Raw genomic sequence first — 14,642 nt, 5'->3', positions numbered from 1 at the left:
AATATTTTGTTGAATATTTTTTTTTTTTTTTTTTGAAAAAGTATAAATAAATAATTTTATTATTTTATAGGGTAAACCAAGAGGTGGAGGATTTTTTAAACAAGCTAAAAAATCTTATCCTATGTTTCCAATGAGAGAAGAAAAAATTAAATGGGATGATTATGGAGAGATAATAAGGTATGTGTAAAGTATAAGGTTTAATATAAATGTAATGGCTGTGCATTGATCTAAAAATGTAAATGTTTGTATGAGTGAATAATTTTTTACTGTTCAAAATACAGTAAAGCATCAGTTATCCAAAACAATTGAGCAGGACACTTTTAGATATCCTATCACATGTGTTAGGTGAAGAATAAAAAGATTAGTTTAAAATATAAAAACATATAATATTGAAGACTTGCACTAAAAACTCATTTGAAGTCTTTTAAACAGCCATTCACAATCACTGAAACACAATCAATATTGGCAAAATAAAAAATATTAAGTCATAGAAATTTAATACAGACAAATGATTAGAAATAATAAAAAGAAAAAAAAAACCTGTATTAAAAACAAGCACTTGCCTTTCATTGGGCTACAATTTTTTCTATAAATTCCCACTGTCCATACATCTGTCCTTCCTTAATCTCGAGAATGGAGTTAGATAGATGAAAGATGAGACCAGATGCAGAACCCTAGAGGCAGAAGTCCCCAACTAACTGTATGTAAACTTCTGCTGCAAACCGGAAGTCATATTCAATTCAAAAATTTTCCCTCGAAAGGTATTGGATAGATGACCGGCATGACTCTATTGTTAAAGGAAAAGTATGATGTACAGGGACAAGACACAACTAATTTGAGATGGAGAGAATATATTTTAAATTAAATAAATTAAAAATTGCAGCCTGGCATTGTGACAATGTCACAATTAATAACTGTTTGTTACAATCTACAATGCACTGATAAAACTTTAAATTTAAAATAAAAACATAATGGCGAAATTAATAATAATGAAATAGCTTAATAGTGGGCATATAGAAAATCACCGACAAGTGCTATGTAAAAACATAATTCTTGGAATTAGTACTCTCTGAAGTCAATTTTGGTTAGTTGATTTTTGGATAATCAACACATTACTGTGCTATTATTATTTAAGCTTTATGTTACTTGTTTTCTGTTCTGTTTAATCTTTGTACACATATCTCTCATACAACATGGTTTGAAAATTGGGGATATCCCCCAAACAACATGACTTCCAGTTTCATTCTAACACTGTTTTGAAAATCCTCCATACAAAATTTCAAAATTTTTAAGTGTAAACTTCATTATTTTATATTTGTTTTCATTCAAGTAAGCATGCGTGTTGTCTCAGATTTGCCCATGGATTTTAGAATATTGAAATTGTCAAATTATTTTGTGCTTTTCATCAAGTTTACTTTAATGAAAACTGATAAGACAAGAAAGAAAAAATTGCACTAACTTTTCTATGAACTGGATGTCATTGTTGTTGCTTTCAGATTTTAGCCCTTAAGACTCACTGTGTTCTTTTTTTATAGATTAATTTTTGTATTTAGTAAAGCTTATTTAAACATTTTTAAGTAAGTGTTGTTAAACTTTTTTAAACCATAGGTGTTACTTACCTGTGAATGATTACTTCATTCATAAAAATAATGAACAAAATACAGCAGTATTTCATTATTCGACTGAACAAATGTGGCCCACTGGAACAAATTTTTGATTAATAACATATTTTTATTTTGTCATCCATTAAAATTTTTTTGATAAAAATAAAAAATATGAAAATGTTGCTGATACTTCTGATCAAGATCAACAAAAAAAAGCTATGATGCCTTATGATGCCATATACTTTATAAGAATATGCCCTTTTTTAACTAAATTGATATTAATGCATACTACAGTACTTTTAATTGTGATTGTTAATTAATTATTGATTGGAAATAAATTAACAATTACTTTAATAAACATATTTCTCTTAGTAAGGAAAAAGAATAGTTTACTTTTGCTAACTTCTGGAACATAATGTATGTTTTGCATTAGTCCTTTGTTTCATATAAAACAGATTCACATAACACAGCACTTTTTCGGAACATAACTACCATGTTATATGAGGGATACTTATATTTGCAAATAAATATATATAAAATAGTTAATTAGAAAAGATTGATAAGGTATGCAATAAAGTATGCAATAGCTAGATAACTTAACACTCAAAAGATGTATTATGCTTCTCATAGGTAAAAACATATTGATCAGTTAAAGTTAAAATATGGAAGAATCACAATAATTTAGTGATCATTCAGTTTAAACTTTCATGATATTAATGAAGAGTTGACATAATAACTTCTAAAAAAGCAACTCATAAACTTAACACAGTAATGATCATGTAATTAATATCTGATCCTGACGTTCTATCAGGTGAGAAACAGACTTCCACTTTGACGATAAGGAAAACTTTTTAAGAACAATTTTATACTAATCTAGAGGAGATGGAATCAATATGGTTAAAAAGTAATCCTGGAAAATTTATTTATTCTAAGTAATTAGAGAGCGAATTCATATTTTAATGAAGCAATCACATTTGGGTTATACACTGAACTTTAAGCATGCAAATTTTTAGGTTTGTTAAAATTTATAAAATACAAATTGACTGTTAAGATACTGGTCAAAAAATTATCCCAGTCTTAATATTTAAGCCTGAATGTTATTTGTAGTTACATTTAATTTGAGATTTTTTCTTAAATCGTAATTTTTGTGAAAGTAATGTACAATAGAACCTTGATTATCCAAGATTCCATATTATGAAACCTTACCTGTAAATGAATACACTACATTTCTTATACTGTAATTCATAAAATAAAATTTAAAACTATAACACATATTCCAAAATGATCTGTTTTTGTTACCTTTTATCATTTAACTTTATTGTGAGACAAATTATTCACATTTAAACTTAACTATAATAATACAATTTTTTACTTTTTCAACTGTTATAGTATTAGTTATATAATAAATGATGTGAACAAAATTGTTATTATATATGATTAAATTCACTAAGGTATAGAACGCAACAGTGTAGACCATGTAAACTCGTCTACGTTATAACTTCCAATGTTTTATTCAATAGTTACTCAAACTTCAATGAATGTAAAGCAATTTTAATGTATAAAGGAAGTAGTGAAGGTAGTTTCTGCGATAAAATACTTTGTTTTTGAAATGATGTGCGAGAACATCTATTTTTAGAAATTTTACAAACTGTTGTCAAATTAGAACTGTTTGGAAATCACGATAAAGCTGATACCGATTTTATTAATTTATAGTTTGTATCTTTGAGAAACATTTATTTAAAAAGTCTTCAACAGCTGGTATAAAATCAATATGGTAATTTTCTGCTCATTCTACAAAACTGAAGTTGATATTGTGATGAATAGATGAATCATATTACATGTAAATTTTGAAAAATTAAAACTGTATTGAAAGTAGCAAATTTCAAAATTATACTTATTATCTTAACATTATTTCTACTGAACATTGTATATTGTATGATTGTATATTATATATTAAAAATTGAAAAGCATTATATTTTCAAAAAATAAACAAGAAAGAGAAAAGACACTTGTGATTATTTATACAAATTCAGCATAAAATTTGTCAGTAACTCAAGTATAATCTTTGACTTTGTTTAGTTATTTTCTTAAATATAAATACAATTCCAGTTAATTGGTTTTCATTTTATATAGTTAAAAAATCAAAATACCTCTCTAATTTATTATAGTTTCTTAACTATCTTGTTAAATTGTAGCTATAATTGAAACTAATGATGGAAATGCGTTATATACAAAATTTACATGAAACATTGACAAAATACCATATTCTGTATGGTCCTAATTTAATGAAATTAGTTTCTACATGGTCATTATTAATGTCTCCACAGAACTCAAATCAATCAGCTGTTTCATAGAGTATACACATTCAAGCATTTCAGGTGATATATTTTGAATAGCGACGGTAACACAGTTTTAAAGATCAGCTTGATTTCTTCTGCAGTATATCCCATTCTTAAGAATTCTCAGGTAAAATGATCTAAGAGTGTTAAATCAGGTAAACATATTGCCAATGATTGAGCTTCTCCAAAGCCAATTCAACAACCAGAAAAATGGATATTGAGCTAATCTCAAAGAATCATTGCATATTGGCATGGTGCTCCATCCTGTTGAAAAATTACCATGTCAGAAATACCATTTTAAAGTTGAAGTTTAAGGAATTGTTCAAGCTAATCAAGTTACATGGGTTCTTGAAATTGTAATCTCCGAAAACGAGAAATTTCCGTAAACTTCGACGTACTCAAAAACCACATATACGGGCTACAAACCTTTTTAAAATATCTAATTTTAACATAATAGATAGTCACTTTTGAAACACTCTGAATATTATGTGATAATTTAGCTTTGCTTATATGTCATTTAGTAACTTATATACTTACGCTTGATATTTTATCAGTCTAAAATTATCTTTTACCTGACTACTAAAATTTTAAATTATGTTTAGGGCTGAAGACTTTATGATAGTTGAACCAAATCCTGCAGAAGAAGAACCCAAGGATGTTAAAGAAGAAGCAGATGAAACTATGCAAGGTCAGTTTTTTTATATATAAAGGAGGTTCGTGTGTCATATCTCGAGTAGGAACAGACTCGTTATTAGCATTTACAGTTTTTCCCTACCCTCAAAATTAATCTTTTTGCCATTTTATAATAAAGAAAAGTATGAAAAGTTTTTTGATAAAATATCATAATAAATGGCTTCACCAAAATTTTAAATTTTGCTGGGAAAGTTAAGCGACTCATTGCTGGATTTTTTAAATTGAACTTTAACATACAAACTGAAATTTTACTTTGCAAAAACAATTTACATTTGATGTAACTTATAAGTGAATTTGAATAAATACTATACTTAAAATGTTTGATATGCTATTATAATTTTAAATGTTAAAAGAGAAAAGAATTTTTAATAAATCCTGATAGGCATGTGTATATACATATATAAAAGTTTTTAAAAAGTTTAAGCATTCCTTAAGTTTTAAATTTACATTTATATAAACGTTATAATTTCAACTTCGCTTGGCTATTACCAAGCCGCCACTTTCCTATAGGATCAAGACTGCACAAAAGTTCTGAGTTTGAGTTCTTCTTAAGATTGATTGTTTTCTTTCAGAAATTTCTAATGTTATGTTTTTAAATAGCCTTTTCCTCAACGATTCTGAAATAAAGTTGAAAAAGACTTCAAATATATTTACTTATAAATTATTTTATTACGTTAAAATTTTTATGATATTACAAATTTCAATATGAAATGCAAAATTTAATTATTATTTTATATCTAAAATTATTTTTCAGACATTACTGAAGTGCCTACAAAATGTATTTCAACAACAAAAATTCTTGACATAAATGCATCTGTACAATTCATTGATTTCGAAGGTCGATCAGATAGCGAATCCATAAAAAAAATCATCTCTCTTATAAAACCAAGGAGGCTGATTTTGATTCGAGGTACAGAAGATAGCATTGATGCCCTGAAAGTTTACTGCCGCACAACGGGTGCAGTTCAGGGTAAAATTTTTTCTCCAAAATTGTATGAAATTGTTGATGCAACTACAGAAAGTCACATTTATCAGGTAATTAATTTATTGGATATGCAGTAAAACCTGATAAAGCAGGAACTTGGCGGGACTATTTGTTTTTCTGCGTCTCATATGTTTTCTACCATAACAGGATATAGTCTTACCGTTTTTCTGTTACTCTCTATTGCCTATACAAAAGCCCTAAAAATAGGTGGACGAAAATATGAGTTTTTTTATGATTCGTGTATTTTTATTCAAATTGCATTTGTTGCATATGTCTGTGTATATTGTAAAGAGTTTATACAAGAAGTCTTCATTAATTCGAACTTTGATGGTTCAAAATTCCATTAGTTTGTAACTGTACTTTTGTCCCAGCCGAGGATATAGAGATTTGTATGTTAGGGAATTCAGTTAGTTCAAAATATGGCTACTTTGAAATTTGATGTGAAAATACTGTCCGAACTGTGATAAGAGTATGTTAACTCGTTCATTTAGATTAAATTGCTTCCATACTATAAGAAAACAGTAGACCAAGAACAACTCTAATCTGTTCAATATGACTTTGCTTTTACAATAGTGAATTTTTGGGTATCACCTTACCCATTAACTACCCTTTTTCTCCTATCATAAAATACAGCTGGATTTCAGGGTTGGAAGATTGGACTAGAAGTAATAAATATTGTAGCCTAGAGACCTACAAATATCTCTATTTGGGTGACTTGCTACTTTTTGGGCTACTATAAAAATAATTCGGGCTACATTTTGAGAATTCTGCTTTACTTTCTTTAAAACCTATTTGGCAACCTGTGAGGTTCTCACCAGACACGTGTTGTTTACCTGAAGTTTGTTTATATTATTATTAATTAACAAAAATAGTGTACTATATATGTAGACATAGTCCATTTGCTTAATAAATTACATCAATTACATGGCATTTGTCATATTGTACAGTAATATGTAAATCTCAGGTAATTCAAAGTTGCGATTATTTCGTCCCTTGAATTTCGAACTAACGAGGAATTTCTGTATACAAAGTAAGTGGGAATAGCTCATTTTTTAATAAAACAATCTAATGTTGTTTTCTTAGCCGTCTTTAGTTTTTTAATAGTTGTCTTTACTATCATCATCACCTTTAATTTGAGTCCACCATTTTGTAAAGGTTTATGTCATCAATTTCTATGGAAAAATACACAAGCACAAAAATCAAAGCTTAAAACGACAGTGCAAAAGAAAATGGACGACAGCTCTTCGGCAAGCTTTGATACTCCCTCCAACAAAAATTAATTTATTTCCTGACAAATGCTACGGCATCGATGTGGAAATACAGAACATGTAGACACAAAAGCTGGTTTTCAATAGCAATTTTTACCATTTCATCCATTTCACAAATTCCAGCTATCAGGGAACATTTGTTAGGTTAATTCAATCGTTTTACTGAAAAATATTTTGACTTTCCACCTCTGGAAGGTTTTTAACTTACTCAGGTTCTAACTTTAGCAGGTTTTACTGTATTAGTTATGCAATATTTGTAGTATAGTTGTATTTGTTTTTAGCTCCATATTAGTTTAGCACCTTGTACAGCCATAAGAAAAATGCCATTGATCTCAGAAAATGATTTGTTTTTACTATTTAACTTATCATTTAAAATTACAGATTTAAAATTATAGATAAGTTTTAATTCATCTGATTTACTTTTCAAGATATATATATATATATATTTTTATGTATTTTAAATTTTAGTTTTTATATAAAATATTTGATACATATTATAGGTTAAACTAAAAGATTCTCTTGTGAGTTCAATTGAATTTGCCCGAGCAAAGGATGCAGAATTGGCTTGGATAGATGGTGAAATAATGATGCAAGAATTAGAGAAAGTAGTAGAAAAAGATATCGAGATTAAAGAAGCTGACGGTATAATATTTTTGATTTCATAACAGAAATTTTCAAAGTGATTTATTTGTAATAATTAAATTTAAATAATTCTGATATTATCATTTTTAGAAATTGAATCAAACCAAGAATTAATTCCAACACTTCAATCTCTACCACAGAGTTTGGTAAGTTTAGTATTTCAGTATTTAAGTAGTCTGAATTTTAATTCTTGATAATTTTTATTTATAAATATTATAGATGTTTATAATATAAATTACTTTAAAATAATAATGTTTCAACAATTATAAAAAAGACAAAAACAATTGCTTCCTACAGTATTAAAAATTCACAAGTAAAAATTCCTGGTTAGTAGTACAGTGGGTGATCGGTTAACGAACAAATTGGATAACAAACACTTTCACGAAAGATTTTTATGATCGGACAATGAACATATGTTCGGATAACAAACACTTCACTGAACAAACACAAGAAGCGATGTAAAATAACAAATACCAATTGGTCTTCCTTTGTCTTCAGGCAACAATTCGAAACTTTTCGGAGCGCGGGAGACATCGACGTTCTACCCAGTATATACTAATCGAATAGTATTCCCCCAAACTTTGAAACTCTCCCTTGTAATTCCAGCCTTTTGTATTTCTGACAGAAACAATTCTTTTACGTTTTCTTCTGAAAATGCGGATTTATGCCGATATCTGCTATTAAAGATCTTTTGAAGAAGTAGGAAGATGTCAGAACAACGGTCTTAAAATGGCATCCAAACCAAGTTGAGGTTAATAGGCCTAGGGATCTCTACAATTACAATGCTATTAATTACTTCTGAAAAATCATGAAGAAGACAGAAAAGCAATCGACATTGGACAGATTCTTTAACCACCACAAACAAAAAAAAACATGACTAATAAAAATGCAAGACCGTGTATATATGTATTTTTATTATTACATATGAATAAACGTAGTAAAAAAGTATATACTTTTTTTATTTTTGGGGTCTCCAGAACGAATTAATCAAATTCCCATAGAAACCTATGGTAAATCGATAATCGGTTAACGAACAATTCGGATAGCGAACAAAGTCTTGGAACGGATTATGTTCGTTAACCGATCACCCACTGTATTTGTAATTTTTTCAATGAAACTGTAGCTGAGCTGTAGTGATGTTTTCTTGTTCTCAGATTACAACTGCTAGGAAATTGTTGGTTAAAAAGAATTTTACTAATTGAGAATATTATTAAATTTGATGATAGGGAAGCTGTGTTTTCATAAAAATTTTAAACAAATACTGGAAATGACAAAAATAAACAGTTTATTTATTTTAATTCTAAAATATATACTGTAACTGACACAAAACAAAGCTATAAAAACTTGTTTTTATTATTTTTTTATAAACTAACTCTATTCGGCAATTTTTTTTCGCAAAGTGGTTAATTACTTTATCATAAAAATCGCTTATCGTTGATTCCATCGAAGTATTTAAAAGCTCTTTTTCTATTGAAAGCAACACTAGTGACAACAATCTTTCCTCCGACTGAGTGTTCCTTGCAAATATATGAATTCACTTCATGGTTGAAAAACTGCACTCGACGGATGCACTGGTGGATTGTATTGTAAAAATTAATGATATTAGATCATAAAATTCTTTTAGTACATCTTTGTTCAGATCGTCATTAATTATAATATTTTTTATGTCTAAGAGTGACTTGCCAATATAGTCTGGACATGAATATAAGTATTGCAATTCACTACGTTATTTAGATAAATCAAAAAATCTCCCATAAAATTTACTTAAAGAATTAAAACTCTCTTTGGAAAATTGTTTTTCATAATAATTAAAATTATTAACATCTAAAAGTGATAAAAATTCTAAAGATTTTATGTCTGAAAATCTGTCAATATAATTATAATTAAATATAGCTTTGTAAAGAAACGTAAATAAAAATAACATTGAATATTCTTTACTTTTTAAAACTTAAAACAATCCACTTAGTCAAATAGCTCCCTACAAGTGGCTAATGGATGGAATCATTGGAAGCATTATACAATATTTTGGTGTGTAGCATCCACGAGCTAAACCACATGAGATTGGTGCTCTGTAAAGCGCATGCACGAATGTGTGTAATCTGGCTGCTTTACACAATTCAGATATTTTTGGCATGGAAGCTGTCCCATATTCGACAGTACAGCGCTTCCATTGGAAATATGCATCTACGAATTTATATTAAAATATACAATGGCAATATTATTGTTTTTCACGTGTATAGAAATTTGTAATAAAATACATAATGCAGTTATAATAAAATATTAATTTTAAGTAATTCAAAGTACATTAAAATATGAAAATAATTGCACAATATGTATTAATATTTTAGAAATAAAAGGGAAGCGGTGATTCCACAGCTTCCATGGACAGCACACTACTAGTTTATAAATAACCTTATTTAACAGTTGTTAATGATTGATTATCCTGAAACTGTGTCTTCTTTTATTTGTTTTTTTCTGTCACAACTACATATTTCGGCCCACAAGATATTCCTGAATAAAGAGTGATGTTAAAGATGCCCGGTATCTATTTACGCACCTATTGTGACAGAAAAAAAACAAAGTTGTTTAATTATCACAGTAACCAGAATGAACTTAGTTAAATCATTTTGTGTTGCACAGTACAATAACCACATTTGCAATTGAGCGAAATAAACATTAATTAAAATACAAAATGAGTTTAAAGTACTTAATCTACAATGTTACATGCATTTATTGAAATCATAATACTGATTAAAATGGCATTCAAATTTCCAGATAGCAAAATTATATTTCTGAAGTTACAGAAAATTAATGGTGGCACATCTGTTTTTGTTTGAGATCTCTGTTCAATAAGAAAACTTGATTACTTATAAACAATTTTGTTTAATTTAAATTTGTAATAAACTTGTTTAATTTAAATGGCTTCATGATGTTTTAAACTAATTCGGCTGAACCAGTTCTGTTCACACTACAAAAAAAAAAACCATCTTATTTTTGCACCACTATAACACAAGACTCCATTGCATAAGGAAATGGTGAAGACATTCATGAACCTGAAGTCATAGCTTCTATATTTTCTTAATAGTCCTATTCTGGTAGCACCAGATTTCTGGCTGTTTCCACAATTAAAGATGTTGAAGGATCAGCTCTAATTGGATTCTGAAGTTGCTGTATGAGAATGAATTATAATCCTTCAGTTTTTTGTGTGCGGGATGCAAAAAATGGATTAAATGCTTGGAAAAATGTGTCACTCGAAACAGAGATCATGTTGAAAAAAGAACATTTATGACTAAAATAAATGAAGAATAATTTAACTAATAATAATATTTTATATTCCTTAGGTTCCAGGTCATACAACCATATTTGTTAATGAATTAAAGCTATCAGATTTCAAACAAGTCTTACTTAGAGCTGGAATACATGCAGAATTTTCTGGAGGTGTTCTCTACTGTAACAATACAGTTGCAGTTCGAAGGGTAAGTTTCTATATTATATTAAAATTTAATAAAGACATTCTACTTAAATATTTTCAGCAGTACAACTGTATAATTAAATAATTTAGTCATAATTTAAGAACTGTATTACAGTGCAGCTTTGGCTTGCAAATAGTCAGACCGTTAAATAATTGTAGAAGTAAATATTTCAGTTTGGTTATCAGAAAATATTGGTAAATTTACACAATATTAAAATATAAAATTACTTTCTTTTTTTTCTGTAGAATGAAACTGGAAGAATTAACCTGGAAGGTTGTCTTAGCGAAGATTACTACAAAGTACGAGAGTTGTTATATAGCCAATATGCAATTATTTGATGTGAAGTTTATATAAAATATCATCTGTGTATGTCATCATCATCATGCAGTGTAACTGTGAATGAAATATATATATATTATATATATATTTGAATGTGAATAAATGTGATTAGAATGGTTTACTTTATTTTAAGATATTTCAAATTTTCGACAAAACTAATTAAAATATTCTGTTGAAATTAGGACACACTTTGAGTACTGTAAAGAAAGGCCATTCATATCGGAATCTGAGCCGACGTCATCCATTTTGAACCTCTTGTAATCAACGGAATAAATTTTAACCATTCCAAAGATTTACACTCATGCAAGGTGTTGAATGTAATTGTCAGGATTAAGATGCATTTAACATTGAGATTAAAACTCACGTAACTACTCCTTTAATGGTTAATTAAACTCGTTGCTATAAAAATTAGCGCACCAAGAAGTTGTTGGAATCAAACAAAATTGTACATGTATGAGTGTAACAGTGAAATAAGTAAGTGATTACAAAATGAAAGCAAAAGGATCTTGCAGAAAAAACTATAAATGAAGGGAGTTCTAATACCCTGTTGGGTCACCTCTAGCATGAATACACAATGCAATAAGGGTGAGCATAGAGGCATACAGGTTCTGTATGGTGTCCTGTGGCATCTCAGTCCACAGTTACTGCAAGCAGTTCTCTAGTTTAGCCAAATTCCTAGGCTGTCCAGCTTTGTGTTCCCAGGTGATACCAGAAATGTTCAATTGGTGACAGTTAAAGGAAGTGTGGCAATGTGGTGGAGGCAGTCCTGTGATACCTTTGCTGTATGTGGTCAAGCATTGTCCTGTTGGAAAATGGCTTTTGCACACGAATGGCAGCCATGATACAAAATGTTCCTCACCCAAGCAACTAAAAATGGTTTAGACAGCACCAAGCCTGTAATGACGGTGCCACCTGTGTCTGGATGGTGGACAGTGATACAGTTTGGCTGTGTGCGTGCGTGCATGCTTGTTGGAGGACCAGTGGTCTGCCGAGGGTATCCTAAGCCTGGGTGCCATGTGTCTCGAGCTCTCACTCGTTCACTAGCTTCAACACTACCTCACAGTGTTGTCAGAACAGCCTAGATGGCAGGCTATTCAGCTAGATGATCATCTGGCTTCTCTAAACCTGATGATCCTTCCCCTCGCAAACTTGATTAGTTGTTCATATGGCCTTCAATTGTGACATAAAGGCATCTCTAGTGATACAGTATCTCTGCAACAGGTAAACTAGACAGAATCCCTTTGTGCGTTTTTTTTATACCAAGGGGGATATACTTTAATACTCTGCTGGCATTACACAATGAGCCATCAAACTATAATAATTTCCATATCTGTTTTAGACTTATCTGCATGCCAAGTTTTGCAGCCATACGACTTCTTGGTGTGCTAATTTTTATGGCAATGAGTGTATTTGTTCAAAAATAAATCCATGTAATGGTCACTGTCCGAAGTCACAGAACAAACACACAGATTCGTATCTAGATATGTCAAAGTAGCAAAACCCTATGCCAAGCAATTAGAAGGATCTTTTCTTCCTTTCATGCGTTTTTCTCAATGTTCGATCCAGAAGCAAACCTTGAAGCGATTTTTTAATTCGTGTAATGAAATTAACAATATATAAAAGTTAATTATAAAAATGTGGCTTTAATAATTAGTTTAAAAAGTATTGATAAAAATATAAATATAAGAAATAACGTTATTGCTAGCAATAACCATAAGAGAGCAATCTCCCCCTTATTCCTCTTCAGTAACTGCAGTAGAATTTCCATTCTGGGAAGGCAGAACATTGCTTTTTTAGTGGTGTGTGTTAACTGCAACACACATCATTAAAAACACTAGTGCTTAAAATTAACTACCGATCTTCAGTAACCCCTTATTTCACCAATAGACGATTAGGAAGAAAACAAGAAAGTAAAATTACGTCGCCTCAGCCGCGGGTTTGCTCGTGACTTACAAACGCTCTGAAAGAACCGTTGTGTTATACATGTGTGTGACGAAACAAAACACCACTTGTCGCCCTATAATACAAGAAATTAATATCACCTCTGGCAGTTACTGATTAGTTTACGTTTCTATGCTATATAAAACTTTTACCACGAAATGGAAGGCCTGTATTAGCGAGATTGCGGCCGAAGTTTTCATCTGTAAAACGCGAACGTCGAGCGCCACTTATAAGAGGCGGCGCTCGACGTTCGACGTTCACGTTTAACAGATGAAAACTTCGGCCGCAACCTCGCTATTTATTTGCTTACGACAATGCGACACATGCCGAGAGGGTTGCCTCCCGGAGGCACTTTCTAATGAAAACTGGCCTCTATTTAGGTGTTACTAACATGAAAACCGGAGAATTCCACGTTGGCGTAGTTCGAGTTTACAGAATGTGAAACCTGACAAACATCGAAATCAAGAATAAATTGGATAATTAAAACTTTGAGGATCCGTAAGATATTCTGTTTCTCGAAAATAAAGTGAAAGACGGGGTCCGAACGTACCATACCTGTGGTTTTTCGATAGGTCCAATTCAATTTCGGGTCCCAGAGCAGTAGGATTCCACCTTAAGATGAAAGTAATCCTGTTTCTAATGAATATTATTTTAATAAAATGATCTTTTCTGAAATATTTCAAACCGATTAATGTTTTTACGTAACACGTGACGTAAAAATATGAAGGAATCGTAATACGTCACGCGTTCTAAACAATATATTCTAACAATACGTAACGAATTGTTAGAATGTATTGTCGGCTTCTATTGTAGGTGGTTATATTGTTAAGCGTAAATTCGTTCGAAAGTTCCGCGTTTCTTTGAGATATCGCGAAAAAATTGCGATTAAGTAAACTTTGGTAATGTACGGGGGTCCAGAAAGGGCTCTCTGTGTCGCCTTTCTCTTAGGCCCGCTCGAGTAAAGAGATGGAATCTCCCGTCGGCCTTTTTACTCGAGTTACTATGTACTCAAACTAACTCTTTGTGTCCCGCATTTTTAAGGCCCGCTCGGAAGAAGACAACAGGAGATTTAACCGGAGGTGGAGAAGGCCCCCTATGCCCCACATCTTTAATGCCCGCTCGGACGATGACAACAGGAGATTTGACCGGAGGAGGAGAAGGCTCCCTGTGTCCCGCATCTTTAAGGCCCGCTCGGACGATGACAACAGGAGATTTGGCCGAGGCGGAGAAGGTTCCCTGTGTCCCACATCTTTAATGCCCGCTCGGACGATGACAACAGGAGATTTGACCGGAGGAGGAGAAGGCTCCCTGTGTCCCGCATCTTTAAGGCCCGCTCGGACGATGACAACAGGAGATTT

General features: G+C 30.9%; 1 protein-coding gene across 1 annotated transcript in view; it reads left to right on the top strand.

Moving 5' to 3' along the window:
- LOC111627783 (cleavage and polyadenylation specificity factor subunit 2-like) overlaps nucleotides 1-11,469 on the top strand; it is a 48,938-nt gene extending 37,469 nt beyond the window's left edge. Inside the window, exons 10-16 of the mRNA XM_023371423.1 lie at nucleotides 71-177; nucleotides 4,546-4,631; nucleotides 5,391-5,671; nucleotides 7,390-7,531; nucleotides 7,622-7,677; nucleotides 10,873-11,007; nucleotides 11,250-11,469. Of these exons, the coding sequence (XP_023227191.1) occupies nucleotides 71-177; nucleotides 4,546-4,631; nucleotides 5,391-5,671; nucleotides 7,390-7,531; nucleotides 7,622-7,677; nucleotides 10,873-11,007; nucleotides 11,250-11,342 (900 nt within the window). The 3' untranslated portion in view covers nucleotides 11,343-11,469. The remainder of the gene's footprint in view (nucleotides 1-70; nucleotides 178-4,545; nucleotides 4,632-5,390; nucleotides 5,672-7,389; nucleotides 7,532-7,621; nucleotides 7,678-10,872; nucleotides 11,008-11,249) is intronic.
- The last annotated feature ends 3,173 nt before the right edge of the window (nucleotides 11,470-14,642 follow it).

The sequence above is a fragment of the Centruroides sculpturatus genome, unplaced genomic scaffold (assembly GCF_000671375.1).
Source record: "Centruroides sculpturatus isolate CEXI.00-Female unplaced genomic scaffold, Cexi_2.0 scaffold568, whole genome shotgun sequence".
In the NCBI taxonomy this organism is placed as follows: domain Eukaryota; kingdom Metazoa; phylum Arthropoda; class Arachnida; order Scorpiones; family Buthidae; genus Centruroides; species Centruroides sculpturatus.
This window is presented reverse-complemented; position numbering and strand designations above follow the sequence as displayed.